Source organism: Pristiophorus japonicus, chromosome 1 (assembly GCF_044704955.1).
Source record: "Pristiophorus japonicus isolate sPriJap1 chromosome 1, sPriJap1.hap1, whole genome shotgun sequence".
NCBI lineage: Eukaryota > Metazoa > Chordata > Chondrichthyes > Pristiophoridae > Pristiophorus > Pristiophorus japonicus.
In genome coordinates this window covers 433,984,355-434,009,427 of record NC_091977.1, presented here as the reverse complement: position 1 = coordinate 434,009,427, position 25,073 = coordinate 433,984,355, and the positions used below count along the sequence as shown (strand labels likewise).

Below are 25,073 nucleotides of genomic sequence, written 5' to 3'. Positions count from 1 at the left end.
TGACTTAAATTCAAGGCCCTGGTGGGATTGGGGGTTGGATGTAGAGGTCCCGGCCTGGGACCGCATCCTCTCTCACGCACTGGTAGTGGGACAACTGATCATAGTAGCCAATTTGCTGGCGATCCGCTGCCAGCTTAGGAGAAAGGGCCATCATTTAAAAATTGAGAAAGCTATGCGGGAGGCCAAGTCAAAGGCCAAACGAAAAGGGAGGGCTAGCAAAGTCTATGCAATATGACAGGACTGATTGTACAAGCCGAATGTATTGTACTGTAAAGAAAAGTCTGTACCTTGTAAAAGGTCCCTACCTCCCTATCTGTAATACTACGGTGTGTGATACTATGTACTATTATGATTTTGGTGAAAGGTATTGGTTGAGAAGCATTTTTACATTTTCAGTATTGTATTGATTCCAAATGTATGAATACCATTGGTGTATTTGAATCGTGGGTTTAGGTAAGATTTGGGGAAGATTGGCTCTGAGAGAGGGAAAAGGTTTTGCTTCACATTTTGAAAACACCCTGAGACAGAGTGTTCTAATGGGGGACCGTAAGGTTCTGCAAAACCAACCACGGAGACATGTGGCAGGGAGAATGGGAAGATGCCATGTTTAAAATGACCAACTGCAGCCAACAACCTGTAAACCGCGGAGGATGATGGGACTCTGGCCACCCTGTACAGTAACAGACAGTGTTGAAAGGGCACGGAACCGGACGGGGGATGAGCCAGCTACCATAAGGGGGAAGAGTGTACATTCGGTTCTTCAAGGAAACTTTATATTTTAAAAGGACATTTATCCAGCTTTTTGTGTAAAACCCTCAGAGAAGAGGCAACATGTCCAGGCAAAATCTCCCCAGTAATACACAAGGCAACACAAAGGGTATAAGTTTGAATAATTAAACAAAGGCCCACAGATCTGATGCAATCATTTTGGCCAGCCCAGACAGAGTGAACAATCATCTTCATTCATCCCATCAGCGAGCGACAGGATACAGGAGGTGTGGCTAATCTCCCATTCCAGACAGATCGATACACATTGAACTGCCATTCACACCCCATTTTATTCAAGACCCAAGACAGTGGCATGCATTTTTGGCGCGAAGATGAACGGACTATTAGAAAAGCTGCAAAAAACACACAAAGGGGTTGGAGGTTGGAGGTTGGAGTCCGCTTTTGCATTGAGTTGTAGAGTTGGGTTAAGAAGGTGGGAGTCAGTTTTCGTTGTGGTTGAGTTGAGTTAAAGGGAAGTTGAGTCAGCTTTTCACAGGGCCCTCGCTCTGGGGAAGATGTGCTTAATTCCAGCAGCTTTTTGCTTAGGAGCCAACCGAGAGGCAAATAGAAGAAACCGACGCAACATCGAGGAGGAAAACCGAACCGGCCAACAACGTAAAACCCACCCCAGAGGGACCCCGAGCTGAAATAAGTGCCCCCCAGAACCCCGGAGTTGATAGGATTGTGAGTAGAGCCCAAACCCCCTCACAGACTCAATTTAGGATAGGGATTGGTCAGAAGGGTGGGAGTGGGAGGTGGGGTTGTGTGTGAGTGGAATGTTTCAACCTCTTGCTTTCCCCTTCTCTGTTGCGAGAATTTTTCGTGTTGTTGAGTGAGATTGTGCCATTACTGCTATTTACGACCTCTTCCTATGCCCTCTATCTTTGTGTTTACTATTCTAAATAAACAACATTAGCCATTTTTCACTCTTACCCACTGTGTCTGGTGCCTCATTACTCACCCATCCTCATAAATCACACGTACAGAACCTCAGGGAAGTGTGGATTCGAACCCACACCCCAAGCTCCCCCTACAGCATACACATGAAGGGTGATGGCCATGCATTCCGAGTTGATAGGTGCAGTGGCAAGGGTGCCCGAGAGTCTCTCGGCAATGGTAAGGAGCATGGAGGAGTCTGCCTCTAGCATTGCAGAGAGCTCAGCGTACACCATGGAGCCCATCATTTCCAGTCTGCAGATGATGGTGGGCTCCCAGAGACCATGCGGATCAAGACCTCATGACGCGCGTCATGGGTGATGTGGCAGCTTCTACTGCAGCAGAGCACAGTCCATGCCAGTTCTCTGTGGAGCAATCCAGTCAGTCCCATTCCCCCGCTCTATTTCCATAGCCCTGCAAGTTTATTTCCCTCAGGTGCCTATCCAATTTCCTTTTGAAATCATGGATCATCTCTGCTTCCACCACCCTTGTAGGCAGCGAGTTCCAGGACATTACCACTCGCTGCTTATAAAAGTTCTTTCTCACATCTCCCCTGTATCTCCTGCCCAAAACCTTAAATCTGTGTCCCCTAGTCCTTGTACCATCAGCTAATGGGAACAGCTTTTCTTTGTCTACCTTATCTAAATCTGTCATAATTGTGTACACCTCTATCAAATCTCCTCTCAACCTCCTTTGCTCCAAGGATAACAACCCCAGCTTTTCCAACCTAACCTTGTAGCCAAAATCCTTCATCCCTGGAACCATTCTGGCAAATCTCCTCTGCACCCTCTCAAGAACCATCACATCCTTCCTAAAGTGTGGTGACCAGAAACAGATGCAATACTCCAGTTGTGGCTAACCAAGAGCTTTATAAAGGTTAATCTGCCATACTTTTGTGCTCAATACCTCTATTTATGAAGGCCAGGATCCCATATGCTTTGCTAACTACTCACTCAATATGTCCTGCCACCTTCAAAGATCTATGCACATGAACCCCAGGTCCCTCTGTCCCTGCACACTCTTTAGAACTGTGCCATTAAGTCGATATTGCCTCTCCCTATCCCTTCTGCCAAAATGCATCACTTCACACTTCTCTATTAAATTCCATCTGCCACTTATCTTCCCATTCTGTCAGACTATCTATGTCCTGTTGCAGTCGATTGGTTTCAATCTCATTGTTTGCCAGACCTCCAAGTTTGATATCATCAGCAAATTTTGAAATTTTACTCTGTATTCCAATATCCAAGTCATTTATACATATCAAAAAAAGAAGTGATCCTAGGACTTACCCCTGGGGAACTCCACTGGCCATCATCCTCCAGTCTGAAAAACAACCACTCACTGTTTTCTGAACTTAAGCCAATTTCTTATCCATGCTGACACTGACCCTCCTATTCCATGAGCCTCAATTTTGTTAGCCAGTTTTTTATGTGGAACTTTGTCAAACGCCTTCCGAAAATCCATATAGACAACATCCATTGCATTCCCTTCATCAACCCTCTCTGTTACTTCATCAAAAAATTTATTGGATTAGTTAAACACGATCTGCCTTTTACAAATCCGTGCTGGTTCTCCTTAATTAACTTAACCTCTCCAAGTGCCTGTTAATTTTTTCCCTGATTATTGTTTCTAAAACCTTACCCACCACTGATGTTAAACTGACCGGCCTGCAGTTACTAGGAATGTCCTTACATCCTTTCTTGAACAAGGATGTCACATTTTCCACTCTCCAATCCTCAAGCATCTCCCCCGCATCTAGGGAAGGTTGGAAGATTATGGCAAGCTCTTCTGCTATCTCCGCCCCCACTTCCCTTAGCAACCTGGGATGCAAGCCATCCGGACCAGACGACTTATACACTCTAAGCATAGCCAACCTTTTCAGTACATCCTGCCTATCAATTTTCATCCCATCCATTACCTCAACCATCTCCGCTTCTACCGACATTTTGTCAGCATCCTCTTCCTTAGTAAACACCGATACAAAGTGCTCATTAAGTATTCGAGCCTTGCCCTGCGCCTCGAAGCAAATATCATCTTCGTTATCCCTAAAACACCAGACTTTAGCTCGAGCACTTCTGTCCTCAAAACTACTTTCCCTTCTTGCCCACACTTGCCACTTCCTCCTCCCAGCATTCACACTCTGCTAAGCTGCCTCACATATATTCACAACCCTTCAAAATAGGAAACACACAAACCCACTCCTATTCGTCAAGGAATGAAATCGCTCCTGTTTACAAGTTTAGTGAAAAACATCAGCACAAGTACAAAACTGATTCTCAATCTGTACGCATGCCAGCTTTTCATGAACATTTTTGACAGAAGGAACTGCTAGAATTTTTATCTGCGCAATAGCATCTTACTCCAAAATATACAACTCGGGAAATATTATACATTTATCCAATGTTACAAGTTCCCATCTGTCGTCATTCCACATCATTTTCCATTTCTCCAGTTTCTGCTTTACTCTTTGTTGAGCTATGATTCCACGGACACAAGCAGCTCACCCAAGTGGTCATTCTTCATATATGCAATTAGACAGTGTGTGTCACCAGCCTATTCAACAGTCCTCATCCGAGATCAGACATGCATGCTTTCCAGGTGGGTTGCAAGATAGGGATCAGGAGTAAGAGCATTTGGGGATTTCTCCCATCCAGGGGCACTGAGGCAAATTGTAGTGACCTTGTCATCCATCTGAGCTCAGCTAACAGCAGACTGGTGACTAAACTGGGCCTGCAGAGCTGAGCACTAAACTGGGTGATAGATTTACCAAATGAGCCATCAGAGAAGCATTCAAACACACAGCATCTCTTTTGGAGAATTGTATACACAAATAATGGGAAAAAAATCTAATTTAGACCATGGTATCTTTAAAATATTCATGATAATGCACCAAATTCTATGTAGTCTCTTGAGAAATACTTTTATTTTGAATTTGAATAATGCATTTTTTGCAGCCTCTGAATAAATACAGCACTGGAATTGTATTACTTTGATAATTTTAAGTAATGCAATTTCTGGCAAGGCATTTGCACCGATTTACACAAAAATATACCTAGTGCAACTACGTCCTTTTTCAATTTCCTTAATGAAAAAGAAAATCACTGAAATCTAAACTTACTGATTTTTTTCAATGAAAATCACATCAGGAAAGATATTTGATAGAGTTTAGAAATTGTATGACTAATACCACTTACTTAAATGGTGCACAATTACCAAACCTTGAAAAGTCAGGGGGCACAACAACCTCAACAAAAAGTGCAATAATTATGTTTACAAATACATGAAGCTAGTATTTGCCAATAACAGGAAGTGAAGTGCAGAAACGCAGTAGTAATAGTGGATTCCACAGGTAGGGGAATAAACAGGTGTTTCTGTAGCTGCAACCAAGGATCTCAAATAGTGTGGTGCCACCCAGGTGCCAGAGTAGGGCATAATCACAGAGCGGGTGCAAAACATTTTGGAGAGAGCAGTGGAATAGCCAGAAGTGGAACCAACAACATAGAAAAATAAAATTGAGCTTCTGAAAATGAAGTTTCAGCAATTAAGCGATAGATTAAAGAACAGGGCCTCAAGGATAGCAATCTCAGCACTACTCCCACATGCCACAGTATAGAATAGCAAGGTAAGGGAGTTAAATGTGTTGCTGGAGATGATGTAGGAGGAAAGGGATCAGGTTCCTTGGGATACAGCCATATTTTTTGATTGTCTGCCCTTCCTTGAAGGCTGAAGCACTGATTGAAACTAATTATTTTGGTGATGCTCGACAACACTCTGTACATTGAGAGCTTGTGATAAGCCCGGTGATACTGTTCTTCGTTTACCACCCGCAAATACCTATAAGAAAAAGCAAGAGCAGTTAAGATAGGAAGTTAGAATTCTAGAAGAAAATGTGGAGGTGACATTAAAGAGAAAATCGTCAAAATACTACATAAATATTTTCTGTAGGTACTTACTAAAATGGACACAAATATGTTGTCCAATGTTAAAATGCTTCAAATATCCTACAAGACTATGGCCTAGAAATTTGATTAAGACCAAAAACGGGTGGTACCATTGTGGGCCGAGGTTAAAAGCCACCCGTACAAAGAGCACAGGCAGCACTGTTATTTTGATGCTGCCTGATGGTTTAAATGAGCGCAGTGCTGAACCTGCCGTGTAACACGCTCTTTCAGGTGGTAAGATCAGTAGGAGGCCAAAGATCAGGTCTAAAGTATCTGTAAGGCGTTATCAAGAAATCCCAATTGATAAATGTGAAGTACAATGTTCCAGGTAGGTTTCTCGGTTGACAGAGAGGGCATGCAAAATAAATCAAAGCTTAAAAATACACTGATGTTATATTTTAAAGAGTGTAACCAGTATTACAGATTCTACTTCTTGGAATACAAATAAAATACCCTATTACTTTAATACATGCATAATGAATAAGCTTTGTTATTACAGAGGCTTTTCACTAATTTTTTTGGGGGGAGTATCTCTCTCTCAAAATTAGCCAGATAAGCGTTTTGAAAGGGCAATGTTGTATTGGAATTGGGAGATTTGTTTACAATACTGGATCTCGGAGCCGGCATGGGTGATCCATGAATCCTCCCTGAATAGACCAAGAGATGTGAAAGGTTTACTGAATATCCTGAACACCTGAATATCGATACGAGTAAATGTAGATGTATAAATTCCTACAGAAATACGAAAAAGTTGTTCGGGCTCCTTTAATTGAAAATGCAATACTTCAGAGGAACAGGATGCATATTCAATACAGACATTTGTAACAACAACAGTAAACATTTACAGCGCCCAAATATCATTTCATTACCAGTTTACTGAGACAACTGCAAGTGCTTATTAGTAAGATGTGAAAATCTGGTGTACAAGTGTACATCTTGAGTTACACAACTGACCGACAGTAATGGGTCAGGCCTTAATGTGCAGTACAAGTGTCCCAGACTGTTTGTAGCCATTTGCTGTTCTGTACACATCACGTGCCAGAACTCACTGACCTGCTGCGGTTGAGTGCTGGCATCCAACGAGTATAGAACAGGCATTCATTCAATCTGCTGACAAGTTTCTGCAGCAAAGTCCACGAGCCATCTAACTGGACTGGACATACTCTGCAGAGTTATTGAAGACTTTGGTGGAGAACTCTGCCAGTTTCTTCCAGCTCTACACGCTGGCAACGGCTGCACGCATGGGCGTGTTTTGGAGAGGGCAGTAAAAGGAGCAGCAACGTCCAAAATCGCTCAGCGTGCATCAATTCGGTATTGCACGTCGATTGACGTCACATTCCTGATCATTAAAATATTTGAGGTGAGCGCAGGTAACAGCAGTACTGCTGACTTGACAAATATGGCGGCCACATTCCGCGCTGGAATTAGGCAGTGGCGAGATGGCCCCCATTTTGTCTTCAAAACTGGCCGGCGCTAAAGGTTCTAATTTCTAGGCCATTGTGGCATATGTACCGGACAAGATAAAAGAGACAAGATAAAAGACAAAAATGCAAGGCTGATAAAGGAGACCTACAAAATTTGTGGAGCACTGGTTTACATCATGAGAGAATTATTGGATGTTTGTGACGCACCACAGGATTGAAAGCAGGCACATTGAATACCTATCTATCTGTACCATATTAACTTCATATGCTAGCTCATGTCAGACATCACACTCCAGATGGCACAGTTATTAGAAATGCATAACAATCTGTGAAATGCAGATTAAAAGCACCCAACATTTTAACCTCCAGCCTAACATATTCCAATTTGCAAAGTTCTCTCATCAACCAACAATGAAACCCTGAGTAACTTCAGGCTATATTTACTTACAGCAATTAGACTTTGTGGCCTTAAAGCAACAGGCTAGCTTCAACATTCATAGAATCAATAGTATCATAGAAATTTACAGCATGGGAGGAGGCCATTTCAGCCCATCGTGACCGCACCAGCCCACAAAGATCTATCCAGCCTAATCCCACTTTCCAACTCTTGGTCCATAACCCTGTAGGTTACGGCACTTCAAGTGCACATCCAAGTACTCTTTAAATGTAGTGAGGGTTTTTGCCTCTACCACCTTTTCAGGCAGAGAGTTCCAGACCCCCACCACCCTCTGGGTGAAGACATTTCCCCTCAAATCCCCTCTAAACTTCCTGCCAATCACTTTAAATCTATGTGCCTGGTTGTTGACCCCTCTGCTAAGGGAAATAGGGGCCTTCCTAGCCACTCTATCTCGGCCCCTCATAATTTTATACACTTCACCAAGGTTTCCCCCCAGTCTCCTCTGTTCCAAAGAAAACAAACCCAGCCTATCCAATCTTTCCTCTACTTTAGTATATATTTACAAAGGGAAACTAATCTGATCCAAACAACTAGAATCCTAGGAGCCTAACTTCTATGTAAGTCGAAGTAATGGAAACCATTCTAAGGGGTAAGCTTGAGGAACACATGTATAGGAATAACCTAAGAAATAAAAACATGGCGGCCGATTTTCATCAAAGCCTCCGCCCATCCAAGTGTTGCGTAAAGTGCCGCCGATGACCGCTGAGGTACTGGACGGTACTTTGGGCGGAATATCAATCGCCGAGGTCCCTTGAAGGTCAGCGAGCGGCAAATGGACGACGTACGCCGCCAATCTGGGCGGCAGTGGGCAGGAGGTCTCATTCTCAGTGGCAGGGGCGCTTGCCGCCCAAGTGCCGCCGAGGATGCAGTCGGGCCCACGGAGGGTCAAAGACCTGAAAAAAAAATCAACAGTAAAAAATGAAAAAACTATTGGAAGACCTTCAGGGAACCCGCTGTTCGCTGTGGAAATTTTTTTTTTTAAATGTTCACTTACTTTTTTTTTTAGGTTCTGCAAACTTACCATCAGGGACAGACCAGCCTCCTTGCAGCGGGTAACCCCCGTTTTGCCGCCGAGTCCCGCCTGCATCAATATGGGAGCTCAGTGGGCGGGAGGTCGGTTGCGCCACTCGGCCGTCCGCTGATGTTAGCGGGTGGTTCCCGGTGGCTCTCCCCTCCGTCCGCTCCACGCCACCTCCAAAGTGGCACTGGGCAGATCTTCAGGAGGAATTTAAGCGGCAATAGGCAGCAGTCAGCAGCAGCGGGCGGTGAGGTGATGAATTTCGGCCCCATGGTTTTAGTAAGGACCTAAAAACTTCTTATTTCAGGATATTTAAGTAGACAGTGGGATGATATGGTTTATTCCAAAGGGTTTTGATAAAGTTCCACATCAAAGACTTCTAATTGATCTAAAACCTGGGATCCAGGGTAAAGAATGGGATTGGATAGAAAATTAGTTGAAGGTCAGAATTGTTTGTCAGAGTAGGGGGAATTCTGCAGGAATTATTGCTTGAACCACTATTCTTACTTGACCAACCTCATTGAATTTTTTGAAGAGGTAAAAAAGAGAGTAGACAATGGTAATGCAGTAAATGTAATTTATCTAGATTTTCAAAAGGCCTTTGATAAGGCACTGATAAACAAGGTCAGAGAATGAAGAGTCAGGGGACAGTAGCAGAATGGCTTCAAGACAGCAAGCTGAGAGTAGGGGTAAAGGGTAGCTATTCACAGTGGCAGAAAGTGGGTAATGGTGTTCCACAAGGATCAGTGCTGGGAACCCTGTTGTTCATAATTTATATTAACGATTTAGATTTTGGAATCAAAAACACAATTTCTAAATTTGCGGATGACACCAAATTGGGGGTGGGGGGGGTGACAGTCAATACTGAGGAGGACTGCAACAAATTACAGGAGAACATGAATAATGGGCATTTAATTGGCAAACAAAGTTCAACACAGATAAATGTGAGGTATTACATTTTGGTAGGAAGAAGAGGGCCACTTATTACTTGGAGGGCGCGAGTCTAGGTGGGATAGAGGAACAAAGGGATCTCGGAGTACAAATACACAAATCACTCAAAATTGCAACACAGGTTAGCAAGGCCATAAAAAAAGCAAACCAAGCACTAGGGTTTATTTCTAGGAGGTATAGAATTGAAGAGTAGGGAAGTTATGCTAAACCTGTATCAAACCTTGGTCAGACCACACTTAGAGTACTGCGTACAGTTCTAGTCACCATATTATAAAAAGGGTATAGAGTAATTGGAGAGGGTGCAGAGAAGATTTACAAGAATGCAAGGGTATATATATATATATCAGGAAAGGATGAACAGTTTGGATCTCTTTTCTCTAAAAGAAAAGGCTAAAGAGTGACCTAATAAAGGTCTTTAAAATTCTGAAAGGTTTTGATAGAATGAATACAGGGAGAATGTTTCCACTTGTGGGGAAGAGGCCATCAATATAAGATAGTCATCAAGAAATCCAGTGGGGAATTCAGAATAAACATCTTTATCCAAAGAGTAGTGAGAATGTGCAAGTCGCTACCACAGGGAATGATTGAAGCGAATAGTATCGATACATTTAAGGGGAGGCTAGACAAGCATATGAGGGAGAAGGGAGTAGAGGGTTATGCTGATGGATTTAGATGAGGAATGACGGGAGGAGGCTCGAGTGCAGCATAAACGCTGGCATGGACTGGTTGGGCCAAATAGTCTGTTTCTGTGCTGTGTATCCTATGTAATATATTTTATTTACATAAATAACCTTGAACCAACTGTTAGATTGTCAAATTAGTGAACAATTAAAATGGTTACAGCATTAAAATGCAAGAATGCAGCGAAAGAATCTGGATTATTGAAATGAAGATATGGTAGATGAAATCTTACTGACAAATACATGGTGAGCCACATTGGTTGAAATAATGGGCAATAATGCAAAATAAATGGAATATAATTAGTGCACAGAAACTCAAAGTAGTAAAATTGAAATAGACAATGTCAATGTCTAGACAATGTGATGAGACAATTAAAACACTATTAAAAGTGCTGTGATATTTAGCCAGAACAATGGTTTAAGTTTAAGGTGCTGTAATCAAGTGAAATCTACTGTATTGATTTTCCACTGCAATCTACTTAAACTGTGAAGAAACTGGATTCATACTTTATAGCCTGAATCACACAGTATAGGAGAGTATTTATTATTCTGCTATCCGAAGACTAAGGGAACACAAAAGAACGTGTCACTTCCACGATACTACATATTGTAATAGAGCTTTCCGTTCAACCCTGTGCAAAGACATATTACCAGATGTGTATATGAAAAGTCACATTCCGGTTGATAAGGGATGAGAGCTAACAGAAGTGATCTTTGGTGCTGTGCACAAGAGAATTATCTGGTGGAAGCTTAAAAACATAACTCCTTCTGAATTCGATTTCCTTTCCACTCATGAACAGAATCCAGCACTGCATCATCATAGGTTCATCATGTTTTCACATTTACACTAATTTTTTCTGAATCTACACAATTACATTATTACTTCACACTCTTCAGTTTAGAAACATAGAAAATAGATGCAGGAGTAGGTCATTTGGCCCTTTGAGCCTGCACTTAACTGCATAAATATGGAGGAATGGCAATAACACTACCATCCATGTAATAAATATAGAATATATTACATTGTACATTATAATTTATTTTTAATTATACATGAGTGTGTTCACAGATAACGGAACCTTGTTTTCTTAACTACACACAACAGTCAAGCTTCATTTCTGTGGGTCATGATGTCACCAGATTGTGTTGCGCTCTTGCAACAATCCTTGATATCTATTATTCTTTCATATTATGTTGAAAGACCTAATATTTGACAGTATTTATGCACATGTGTAGACTCTAGTATATCAATAGGTTTTACAAAGTGTACAAGTAAGTGTAGGATATGTTCTTCCATTGCAATGGTTAATGGGGCCAAATGATGAGCGGGAATGTTTCTCCCACTAAAAAGATATGAGGAAAGGGGAGGGTAAACTGTACTTTGGGCAAAGTGTATGCCCATATACAGAGGAGGCAACATGTGCTACAATCTCTGTACCTCTACACACCACCCACTAACCATTCTCATTCGAAAGTAGAGAAATCATTTTCTAGTGAAAGCAGAAAAAAAAAAATTTTAAACGCTCTCTCTAAATAATATTAACTGATTTTTTTTCATGTAATTTGTCTATATAATTTCTCCCACGCCTGGAGTGATTTCTTGTGCGGATGTAGGTTTAGAAGTACAAACAAAACTGTGGTAAAGTCAGTTATTGCACATCACGATCGTGGAAAATCCGCTTTCACTGGACAGTTTCACTCAAGGGTTTCAACTACAACTCGGGGAGAGCCACAAAATTCAGCAGCTTATTCCGTGGCTGGTGGACCAATAATAATGCCCTGATCGTTATGGTGCCATATAAACCTCCACCATACTGCACACCAATAGCCAAGTTCCTAAATCAGATATAGGTGTGGCTCTCTGGCTCAATTACTACGTGAGTCCAGCAACAAAACACATTCCCTTTTGTTATTATTCAACCTGAAATGGTACAGGACTGTGCAAGGAATAACAGCGTGGCGAGAGCCATCGTGCGTGGACATAGAATGTGACAATTAATGCTGTTAATCATTTTAATAAAAATATATATTGTATACTGAGTGATATAAATACATTATAATTAACGTTTATTAACAGCGGTGACGAACGGCTGTCAACATTTGTGTTTGACCAGGAGGAATACAAAGCTGCCTTGTGTCGGTATTTTGGGGGGTTAGACAAAGCGAGATATGGTTATTGTAATCCCATGCAACAAAACAGGAAGAAAACACAGTGAAATCGCCCTGCTGTGCGTATAAATAAAACCAAGCTACAAATATGAAAGGAGGTTGCGACGAGTACTCACACGAAGGCGTGATAGACCAGTGCCCATCCTCCGGGTCTCTCCAGTGCATCATAGATAAAGTTCTGCAGTTTTCTGTAGGATGCTTTCCTCTTGCTTGGACGTCTGTAACTCAGGGGTTTGGTCAGGAAGCTGAGACCTTGCTTCGCTCCCGGTTTGCTCTCTTCTTTGCTCCGTCCTTCAATAAGCAAAGCGCCGTCACGGTCCGCCCCGGAGCTCAGCCCCAGTCCCACCACCCCGGGCTCGGAATCAGCGGCGAAACCCACACGCAGCTTCTTGCCACCGCCAGAGCCATCACCATTCCTGGACTTGAGCCCCATGGTCAGTAGGCACGCCGATCCTCACTGTAGGCAGGGTGGCAGAAAGCGTGCAGAAAGCAAATGCCATGGCTCGTAAACAGGGACCAGAGCTCAAACGAAGAGGTCCCATCAGGATCTTTGGGGAATGGAAAGATCTCTCTCTGCCTGCCTCTTTTAATCAGGTTGGATGGTGAGCATCACGCCCCTCACTTGTTTTTTTACCTGTTGTTATAACTGATGCAGCCCTCAAGAAGGGCTGTGACTTAATGAATGTTTGCACTGTGATGTTACCGAGAGGTGAGATGTGGATTTGCTGGAAGGATTTTCCGGGAGGGAGGGAATATCAATGGTTGAATCCAAGCGATATACTCTGAATCCAGAAAGCACAAAAGCAGGTTCAGCCCGATCTGCTCGCTGCACGCCAGCACGTGACCAACATCACAATTTGCATCCCTTAAAGACATTGGACCACTTTCCACGGATCTTGATATAACCAATCTTAAGGAAGACTTTTTTATGTGCAATCAATTGTTTTTCCCCCCAAATATATATATGAATATACTTAAAAGAACAATGCTTTTTTTGACGATAATATACATCAACCTTATCCTGACGCACCCCTGTATATTATTTTCATCCCAAAATACTTTCTCTAATTTTAGTATGCTTTTTATGTACAATTGTAAAAAAGCAACATTTCCCACAGCTTCCAGCAATTTCCTCACAACACTTTTGTTTCTGAAATAATATAGAGTCTTGCCTGTGACAGCTCTTTGAAAGAGCTGTCCAATGCAATCCCACACACCAGCTTTTTCCCTATAACCCTACAAATCAGTTCTCTTCAAATAGATGTCCAATTGCCTTTTGAAAGTTCCTGTGCAATCTGCTTCCACCACCCTTTCAGGTTGTGCATTCCAGATCATAACAATCTTCTTTGTGAAATAATTTCTCCTCATTTCCCCGCTAGTTCTTTTATCATTTGTTTTAAATCTATGACCTCTGGTTGCTGACTCACTTACGAGTAGAAACTGTTTCTCCCTATTGCTCTATCAAAACCTCTCTTAATTTTGAATACCTCTATTAGGTCGCCCCTTAACCTTTTCTGCTCAAGAGAGAACAATCCCAGCTTCTCCAATCTCTCCACATAACTGAAGTCCCTCATCCCTGGTATCATCTTGTTAAATCTCATCTGTACCCTCTCCAATGGCTTAGCATCCTTCCTAACTGTGGTGCCCAGAATTGTACTCCCTTTTCAGAATGCCCTGCACCCGAGATATCCTTGACCCTTGCACCAGGGAGGCAACATACCATCCTGAAGTCTCGGTTGCGGCCGCAGAAACGCCTATCTATTCCCCTTACAATTGAATCCCCTATCACTGTCGCTCTCCCACTCTTTTTCCTGCCCTCCTGTGCAGCAGAGCCAGCCATGGTGCCATGAACTTGGCTGCTGCTGCTCTCTCCTAATGAGTCATCCCCCTCAATAGTACCCAAAGCGGTGTATCTGTTTTGCAGGGGGATGACCGCAGGGGACCCCTGCACTACCTTCCTTGCACTGCTCTTCCTGTTGGTCTTCCATTCCCTATCTGGCTGTGTACCCTTTACCTGCGGTAAGACCGACTCGCTAAACGTGCTATTCACGTCATTCTCAGCATCGTGGATGCTCCAGAGTTCATCCACCCGCAGCTCCAGTGCCGCAATGTGGTCTGTCAGGAGCTGGAGGCGAATACACTTCCCGCACACGTAGTTGTCAGGGACACCAGAAGCGTCCCTGAGTTCCCACATAGTATAGGAGGAGCATAACACGTGTCCGAGCTTTACTGCCATGACTTAACCCTTAGATTAACCTAATTGGGCAACAACAATGATAAAGGTTACTTACTGATAAAGAGAAGAAAAGGAAAAACTACTTACCAATCACCAGCCAATCACTTACCCCTGTCATGTATCTCACACTATTGTATATAACTGTATCTTACCATGCTATACATGACTGTAACTAGATATGACCTGTAACCACAAGCATACTTTACCACCAGGGGTGCACTTGCAGGAGACACTGCATACCTGTTCCACACAGGTATATAAAGGCAGGTCTCAGGCAAGTGTGGCACTCGAGAGCTGTGAAATAAAGGTGCAGGTCCTGAGTGACCTTGACTTCAGCATGTGCCTCGTGTAAGTCTGTACTGCAGGGTCAGGACTTTACAACCCCCTTGGCTGTGATGTCACCTTTCGATTTCTTTCTACTTCTTTTCTGCCTTTTCTCCCTGCTGCAGCTGCTCCAGTAGGCCTCTCATGAACCGACCCCAGAACTCCCGCCTCTCCTCGACGCTCCTCCGCCGACCTTAAATGTCCTTGCTTGCACCTATGCAGCACCTTTGCAGCACTCCTTTGCACAACAAGAATCAGGAAAATAATTTTTACTCCTTTTCCTACCTGCAACCAAAAATCCCAGCTAGCTTTAAATGAGTGCCACGTTCTCCCTTTAAATGGCCGATTGCCAAGGTCGAGGTCCCATTGCGCATGCGCGCACGTTGTAAGGCGCACGCGCAAGGGAGCTGGCTGTGAAAGACACGCAGGGGCTTAGCCCCGCCCCCTGCAGACTGCAATAGGCTTGCTCCGCCCCAGGGAGACTCCGCTGTGCCACGCCACGCCATGCCACACTCCAGGAGGACAGGAGAATTGCTCGGGAAGATTGCGGCGCGCTTTCAAGCCCAGGCAGGTCACGTAAGTCTCGGAGGTGCGCCGTTTTCGCCAGAACCGGAAACTTGGGCCCATTATTCCCAACCTTTTTCTTTAAGGGCACATATTTGGCCTGAGCCTTCCGGATCTCCTCCTTGAATGCCTCCCACTGTTCCGACACTGATTTACCCACAAGTAGCTGTTTCGATTCCACTGTGGCCAAATCACTCCTTAACTTAGCAAAATTAGCTTTTCCCCAATTCAGAAATTTTATTCCAGGCCTATCCTTGTCCTTTTCCATAACCAACTTGAATCTGACTGAATTATGGTCACTGGCACCCAAGTGCTCTCCCACTAATACCCCTTCAACCTGCCCAGCTTCATTCCCCAAAACTAAATCCAAGACCGCCCCTCTCGTGTTGGGCTTGCGACATACTGACTAAAAAAGTTCTCGAATGCATTTCAAGAATTCTGCATCCTCTATACCCCTTCACACTAAATTTGTCCCAATCAATATTTGGATAGTTAAAATCCCCTACCATTACTACCCTATAGTTTTTAGACTTCACAGCAATTTGCCTACATATTTGTTCCTCTATCTCCCTCCCACTGTTTGGGGGTCTATAATACACGCCCAGCAGTGTGATCACCCCTTTTTTATTTTTCAATTCGACCCATGTGGCCTCAGTTGATGATCCCTCGAACATATCATTCCTCCTCACTGCTGTAATAGTTTCTTTAATCAATACCGCGACTGCTCCCCGCTTTTTACCCCCCTCTCTATCTTGTCTAAAAATCCTGTAACCAGGAATATTGATCTGCCAAACCTGCCCCTCTTTCAGCCATGTTTCTGTAATGGCTATAATGTCGTACTCCCTGCTCTAAGGTTGAAATTGTGGCTGCTGCAGGTGGCAGATTTCAGTGAGGACGTCCCTACTGAAGCACAGACGTCTCACACATTGTTCCTCGCTGAAGTTCAGGCAGGAGAATTGTCCCTGAATACTCTGGGTAGATACAGCCTCCTGCTGAAAGCCCTTCTCCCCTCCTCCTCCCCCCTCTTCCAGCCGGTTGTCCTGCTCTGCATGCCTCTGTTCATTCTCCAAGTCATGTTCTATTCCAAGGGGAATTCTGACTGGTGCACCCATGTCTGGCAGCTCACATCTTGTCATTCATCTTGTAGGAGTTTAGATAACACTTTGAAGTTTACCTGTTGGCTCCTCTTCGACTGGACCGGCAGTTGATACTGATTGGCATGTACGCAGTGCACGCTTTGCTCAATACACTCCGAAAATGGCAAATAGAGTCCTAAGTGCATCATAGGATCCCAATTGGTATTTTAAATAGATCTACCGCCTGACTCAGGTGGGCGCTCTGGCCGCTCAGATATAGATCCAGGGAAGATTTTGACAGCAACAGAAACTGCAGGAAAGGGGTGATAAGTCGTTCCCTACCATTTTGGTTTCTGCTGCGTGGGAAGCCTCACTACCTCAATGATTTTGTGTTTGCGGTACAATAGTTGTCATTATGTAAACAAATGTATCGAATGGCAAACCGATGATAGGGAATTTATCCTATGGTACAGGGAAGAGTACGGAATAACTCAAGATCACAGAATGACTTGCATAGATCACACACACGATCTCTCACTCCTAGCAGTCTATATATTAGATGATATTTTTTAACATATTTATGGACCCTTACAGCAGTGCTGATAACAGAAAGAAACTTGGTAGAGCATAATTCCCTGACCTGCCAAATTCAATTACTGTCTACACGTATTAGTAATAATCACCTCATCAAAAAAGCAGGAATTTTTAACAGAGAAATTATTAAAATATATACTGATCCTCGGGATTCATTGGAATTAAAAACAAATCCCCATCAGCATTATTTCATAAATTAATCAATGTGAGACCACTAAATAACAAAATTGTATTCTGGCTCTTCCTATAGTTAGTAGTGGTGTGCTAAGCAATAAATAGCTGGAAGGCGTCAGTTCGATTACCTACTCTGCTGAGTTAGCCAATCTCTGGCTATAGACGGGGCATTACATTGGGTTCAGCAATTTAGTGCCCCACTGGAATAGTCCAGGAAAGGAAACTCAGACACTTTTAATCTCTACCCAGTGTCCTCTGTTAGAAGTACAAATCTATGGACACCAGATAACAGTGGACTTAGGTTTGATTGTGCTTGAATAGACTGCTAACAGTTACTGTCCAGGCTTACACAAGAAGAATACGAGGGTAATTTACTAAAGACCACCCCGGCCCATGGATCTGTACATCAGTATAAATTGCCACCTTCAGCAGCAAAGTATTAAAGGGAGAACATTAGAGGAGGAAAAAAATGCATTCAACAGTGTTAGTGCTATAAATTATATTAGATGGCTGTAACATTAATATTAGTGCAGTAATTGGATATATAAACCTTCATTTCAAAACATGCGGCGTTATGTCTCAAAGGTTTGAGCATCACTACCTGCCCATATGATACTTCACTTCCTTTAGCATCCTCTTTGTACATGGTTACACATGACGCAATATCACTACCTGTCTGTAACATGTAACACATATCCTAATCATTGTCTTTGTTCACAGTAACTCACGATTATATCTAAATTAGAATCTAGCACAGAAGGAGGCTACAAAGCCGCTCCTGCCTCTGCTGGCTCTCTGAATGGGTTATCTACTTAGTCTATTCCATTGCCCTTTCCACATAACCTTTTAATGTGTCTTTTAAAATATTTGTCCATTTCCATTTTAAAAGCTATTAGGATTTCTGCTTCCACCACTGGTTCTGGTATAGCATTCCATTTAATTCTTATAAAAAACAGTGCATATTCCTAAAACCGATAATCAATGATTTCCCCAGAACCTGTATCTCAGGCTACTGGACCTATGCCACAAGTGTAATGAAGTTCAATTATATGTTACTCTTCCCAGGATATTTTTCTGAAGACAGAGGTCATCACATCTTGGTCAAGTCCACTAATCAGACGTCACTAGAATAGCCATACTATGAAGTAGGGCCTTACGCTAAACAGTAAGACAAAGGCCCTCCACCAGCCAGTCCTTGCCACACAGCACTACCCCCCCAGTCATCAAGATCCACAGCGCAACCCTGGACAATGTGGACCACTTTCCTTATCTCGGGAGCCTCCTATCAACAAGAGCAGGCATTGACGATGAGATCCAACACCGCCTCCAGTGCGCCAGTGCAGCCTTCGGCCACCTGAGGAAAATAGTGTTTGAAGACCAGGCCCTAAAAACTGCCACCAAGCTCATGGTCTACAGGGCTGTAGTAATACCCGCCCTCCTGTATGGCTCAGAAACATGGACCATGTACAGTACACACCTCAAATTGCTGGAGAAATACCACCAACGATGTCTCCGCAAGATCCTGCAAATTCCCTGGGAGGACAGATGCACCAACGTTAGCGTCCTTGAGCACGCCAACATCCCCAGCATTGAAATACTGACCACACTTGATCAGCTCTGCTGGGCAGGCCACATAGTTCGCATGCCAGACACGAGACTCTCAAAGCAAGCGTTCTACTCTGAACTCCTTCATGGCAAACGAGCCAAAGGTGGGCAGCAGAAACATTACAAGGACACCCTCAAAGCCTCCCTGATAAAGTGCAACATCTCCACTGACACCTGGGAGTCCCTGGCCAAAGACCACCCTAAGTGAAGGAAGTGCATCCGGGAGGGCACTGAGCACCTCGAGTCTCATTGCCGAGAGCATGGAGAAATCAAGCGTAGGCAGCGAAAAGAGCGTGAGGCAACTCTGTCCCACTCTCCCCTTCCCCCAACAACTATCTGTCCCACCTGTGACAGAGACTGTGGTTCTCGTATTGGACTGTACAGCCACTTAAGAACTCATGTTAAAAGTGGAAGCAAGTGTTCCTCAATTCTGAGGGACTGCCTATGATGATGATGATGATGATGACGTACTGTTTTGAGGCTGTGGAGGTGAAGGAGCCTATCCCAAAACCAGCAGAACTGCTGAGCCTGAGATAACAGCCAGCCAACATCAATTTAGGAGCAGTCTTGGAGCGACTGCAGAGCATTCTGAAGAGGGAGGGTGAACAGCCAGTTGTCATGCTACATGTAGGTACCAACGATATAGGTAAGAAGCGGGAAGAGTTCCTACAAGCTGAATTTAGGGAGCTAGGAGTTAAATTAAAAAGTAGGGCCTCAAAGGTAGTATCTCTGGATTGCTACCAGTGCCACGTGATAATCAGAGTAGAGGGAGCAGGATAATTAGAATAAATACGTGGCTTGAGCAGTGGTGCAAGAGGGAGGGATTCAAATTCCAGGGACCTTGGAACCAGTTCTGGGGGAAGTGGGACCTGTACAAAAGGGACAGTCTGCACTTGGGTAGGACTGGAACTGATGTCCTAGGGGTAACATTTGCTCATGCAGTTCGGGAGTGTTTAAACTAATATGGCAGGGGGATGGGAACCTATGCAGCGAGACAGGGTGAAGTAATATGGAGTCAGAAACAGATGGTAGAAAGGTAAAAAGCAATAGTGGAAGGCCGAGTAAACAAAGGCAAGAAACAAAAAGGGCCACACTACATCATAATTCTAAAAGGACAAAGGGTGTTAAAAAAACAAGCCTGAAGGCTTTGTGTCTTAATGCAAGGAGTATCCGTAATAAGGTGGATTAATTAACTGCGTCGGCGGCAGTCGGGAGCAGCGTTGAGGAGGTGCGTGGAGAGGCCTATAAAAGGCACAGCAGGGAGTCCGGGGCCAGCGTCGGCGGCAGTCGGGAGCAGCGTCGAGGAGGTGCGTGGAGCGGCCTATAAAAGGCACAGCAGGGAGTCTGGGGGCCAGCGTCGGCGGCAGTCGGGAGCAGCGTCGAGGAGGTGCGTGGAGCGGCCTATAAAAGGCGTGACTTGTGCAGCTACAGGGAGAAGGCAAAAAAGAAGTAGAAAGAAATCAAAAGATGACGTCACAGCCAAGAGGGTAAGTGATTGGCTGGTGATTGGTGAGTAGTTTTTCTTTTTTCTCTTCTATATCAGTGAGTAACTTTTAACATTGTTGTTGCCAATTTAAGTGTATATAAGGGTTAAGTCATGGCAGGAGAGCTCGGTCGGGTGTTATGCTCCTCCTGTACCATGTGGGAACTCAGGGACACTTCCGGTGTCCCTGACGATTACGTGTGCGGGAAGTGTATCCGCCTCCAGCTCCTGACAGACCGCGTTGCGGAGTTGGAGCTGAGGGTGGATTCACTCTGGAGCATCCACGATGCTGAGAATGACGTGAGTATCACGTGTAGCGAGTTGGTCGTACCACATAGAAAGGGTCCACAGCAAGATAGGGAATGGAAGACCAACAGGAAGGGCAGTGCAAGGAAGGTAGTGCAGGAGTCCCCTGTGGTCATCCCCCTGCAAAACAGATACACAGCTTTGGGTACTGTTGAGGGGGATGACTCATCAGGGGAGGGCAGCAGCAGCCAAGTTCATGGCACCGTGGCTGGCTCTGCTGCACAGGAGGGCAGGAAAAAGAGTGGGAGAGCAATAGTGATTGGGGATTCAATGGTGAGGGGAATAGATAGGCGTTTCTGCGGCCGCAACCGAGACTCCAGGATGGTATGTTGCCTCCCTGGTGCAAGGGTCAAGGATGTCTCGGAGCGGGTGCAGGACATTCTAAAAAGGGAGGGAGAACAGCCAGTTGTCGTGGTGCACATTGGTACCAACGACATTGGTAAAAAGAGGGATGAGGTCCTACGAAACGAATTTAAGGAGCTAGGAGCTAAATTAAAAAGTAGGACCTCAAAAGTAGTAATCTCGGGATTGCTACCAGTGCCACGTGATAGTCAGAGTAGGAATCGCAGGATAGCGCAGATGAATACGTGGCTTGAGCAGTGGTGCAACAGGGAGGGATTCAAATTCCTGGGGCATTGGAACCGGCTCTGGGGGAGGTGGGACCAGTACAAACCGGACGGTCTGCACCTGGGCAGGACCGGAACCAATGTCCTAGGGGGAGTGTTTGCTAGTGCTGTTGGGGAGGATTTAAACTGATATGGCAGGGGGATGGGAACCAATGCAGGGAGACAGAGGGAAACAAAAAGGAGGCAAAAGCAAAAGACAGAAAGGAGATGAGGAAAAGTGGAGGGCAGAGAAACCCAAGGCAAAGAACATAAAGGGCCATTGTACAGCAAAATTCTAAAAGGACAAAGGGTGTTAAAAGAACAAGCCTGAAGGCTTTGTGTCTTAATGCAAGGAGTATCCGCAATAAAGTGGATGAATTAACTGTGCAAATAGATGTTAACAAATATGATGTGATTGGGATTACGGAGACGTGGCTCCAGGATGATCAGGGCTGGGAACTCAACATCCAGGGGTATTCAACATTCAGGAAAGATAGAATAAAAGGAAAAGGAGGTGGGGTAGCATTGCTGGTTAAGGAGCAAATTAAGGCAATAGTTCGGAAGGACATTAGCTTGGATGATGTGGAATCTATATGGGAAGAGCTGCAGAATACCAAAGGACAAAAAACGTTAGTGGGAGTTGTGTACAGACCTCCAAACAGTAGTAGTGATGTTGGGGAGGGCATCAAACATGAAATTAGGGGTGCGTGCAATAAAGGTGCAGCAGTTATAATGGGTGACTTCAATATGCACATAGATTGGGTTAACCAAACTGGAAGCAATACGGTAGAGGAGGATTTCCTGGAGTGCATAAGGGATGGTTTTTTAGACCAATATGTCGAGGAACCAACTAGGGGGGAGGCCATCTTAGACTGGGTGTTGTGTAATGAGAGAGGATTAATTAGCAATTTCGTTGTGCGAGGCCCCTTAGGGAAGAGTGACCATAATATGGTGGAATTCTGCATTAGGATGGAGAATGAAACAGTTAATTCAGAGACCATGGTCCAGAACTTAAAGAAGGGTAACTTTGAAGGTATGAGGCGTGAATTGGCTAGGATAGATTGGCGAATGATACTGAAGGGGTTGACTGTGGATGGGCAATGGCAGACATTTAGAGACCGCATGGATGAACTACAACAATTGTACATTCCTGTCTGGCGTAAAAATAAAAAAGGGAAGGTGGCTCAACCGTGGCTATCAAGGGAAATCAGGGATAGCATTAAAGCCAAGGAAGTGGCATACAAATTGGCCAGAAATAGCAGAGAACCCGGGGACTGGGAGAAATTTAGAACTCAGCAGAGGAGGACAAAGGGTTTGATTAGGGCAGGGAAAATGGAGTACGAGAAGAAGCTTGCAGGGAACATTAAGACGGATTGCAAAAGTTTCTATAGGTATGTAAAGAGAAAAAGGTTAGTAAAGACAAACGTAGGTCCCCTGCAGTCAGAATCAGGGGAAGTCATAACGGGGAACAAAGAAATGGCGGACCAATTGAACAAGTACTTTGGTTCGGTATTCACTGAGGAGGACACAAACAACCTTCCGGATATAAAAGGGGTCGGAGGGTCTAGTAAGGAGGAGGAACTGAGGGAAATCCTTATTAGTCGGGAAATTGTGTTGGGGAAATTGATGGGATTGAAGGCCGATAAATCCCCAGGGCCTGATGGACTGCATCCCAGAGTACTTAAGGAGGTGGCCTTGGAAATAGTGGATGCATTGACAGTCATTTTCCAACATTCCATTGACTCTGGATCAGTTCCTATGGAGTGGAGGGTAGCCAATGTAACCCCACTTTTTAAAAAAGGAGGGAGAGAGAAAACAGGGAATTATAGACCGGTCAGCCTGACATCGGTAGTGGGTAAAATGATGGAATCAATTATTAAGGATGTCATCGCAGTGCATTTGGAAAGAGGTAATATGATAGGTCCAAGTCAGCATGGATTTGTGAAAGGGAAATCATGCTTGACAAATCTTCTGGAATTTTTTGAGGATGTTTCCAGTAGAGTGGACAAGGGAGAACCAGTTGATGTGGTATATTTGGACTTTCAGAAGGCTTTCGACAAGGTCCCACACAAGAGATTAATGTGCAAAGTTAAAGCACATGGGATTGGGGGTAGTGTGCTGACATGGATTGAGAACTGGTTGTCAGACAGGAAGCAAAGAGTAGGAGTAAATGGGGACTTTTCAGAATGGCAGGCAGTGACTAGTGGGGTACCGCAAGGTTCTGTGCTGGGGCCCCAGCTGTTTACACTGTACATTAATGATTTAGACGAGGGGATTAAATGTAGTATCTCCAAATTTGCGGATGACACTAAGTTGGGTGGCAGTGTGAGCTGCAAGGAGGATTCTATGAGGCTGCAGAGCAACTTGGATAGGTTAGGTGAGTGGGCAAATGCATGGCAGATGAAGTATAATGTGCATAAATGTGAGGTTATCCACTTTGGTGGTAAAAACAGAGAGACAGACTATTATCTGAATGGTGACAGATTAGGAAAAGGGCAGGTGCAAAGAGACCTGGGTGTCATGGTACATCAGTCATTGAAGGTTGGCATGCAGGTACAGCAGGCGGTTAAGAAAGCAAATGGCATGTTGGCCTTCATAGCGAGGGGATTTGAGTACAAGGGCAGGGAGGTGTTGCTACAATTGTACAGGGCCTTGGTGAGGCCACACCTGGAGTATTGTGTACAGTTTTGGTCTCCTAACCTGAGGAAGGACATTCTTGCTATTGAGGGAGTGCAGCGAAGGTTCACCAGACTGATTCCCGGGATGGCGGGACTGACCTATCAAGAAAGACTGGATCAACTGGGCTTATATTCACTGGAGTTCAGAAGAATGAGAGGGGACCTCATAGAAACGTTTAAAATTCTGACGGGGTTAGACAGGTTAGATGCAGGAAGAATGTTCCCAATGTTGGGGAAGTTCAGAACCAGGGGACACAGTCTAGGGATAAGGGGGAAGCCATTTAGGACCGAGATGAGGAGGAATTTCTTCACCCAGAGAGTGGTGAACCTGTGGAATTCTCTACCACAGAAAGTTGTTGAGGCCAATTCACTAAATATATCCAAAAAGGAGTTAGATGAAGTCCTTACTACTAGGGGAATCAAGGGGTATGGTGAGAAAGCAGGAATGGGGTACTGAAGTTGCATGTTCAGCCATGAACTCATTGAATGGCGGTGCAGGCTAGAAGGGCCGAATGGCCTACTCCTGCACCTATTTTCTATGTTTTTATGTTTCTAAGGAGTATCTGTAATAAGGTGGATGAATTAACTGTGCAAATAGATGTTAACAGATATGATGTGATTGGGATTACAGAGACATGGCTCCAGGATGATCAGGGCTGGGAACTCAACATCCAAGGAAGGATAGAATAAAAGGAAAAGGAGGTGGGGCAGCATTGCTGGTTAAAGAGGAGATTAATGCAATAGTTAGGAAGGACATTAGCTTGGATGATGTGGAATCTATATGGGTAGAGCTGCAGAACACCAAAGGGCAAAAAACGTTAGTGGGAGTTGTGTACAGATCTTCAAACAGTAATAGTGATGTTGGGGAGGCCATCAAACAAGAAATTAGGGGTGCATGCAATAAAGGTGCAGCAGTTATCATGGGTGACTTTAATATGCATATAGATTGGGCTAACCAAACTGGAAGCAATACAGTGGAGGAGGATTTCCTGGAGTGCATAAGGGATGGTTTTCTAGACCAATATGTCGAGGAACCAACTAGGGGGGAGGCCATCTTAGACTGGGTGTTGTGTAATGAGAGAGG

General features: G+C 44.3%; 1 protein-coding gene across 1 annotated transcript in view; it reads right to left on the bottom strand.

Annotated features, from left to right (window-relative positions):
• The window catches only part of kcnq3 (potassium voltage-gated channel, KQT-like subfamily, member 3), a 636,930-nt gene extending 624,153 nt beyond the window's left edge, over window positions 1-12,777 (bottom strand). Inside the window, exon 1 of the mRNA XM_070875993.1 lies at window positions 12,461-12,777. Coding sequence (XP_070732094.1) covers window positions 12,461-12,777 — 317 coding nt within the window. The remainder of the gene's footprint in view (window positions 1-12,460) is intronic.
• Between the last annotated feature and the right edge of the window lie 12,296 nt (window positions 12,778-25,073).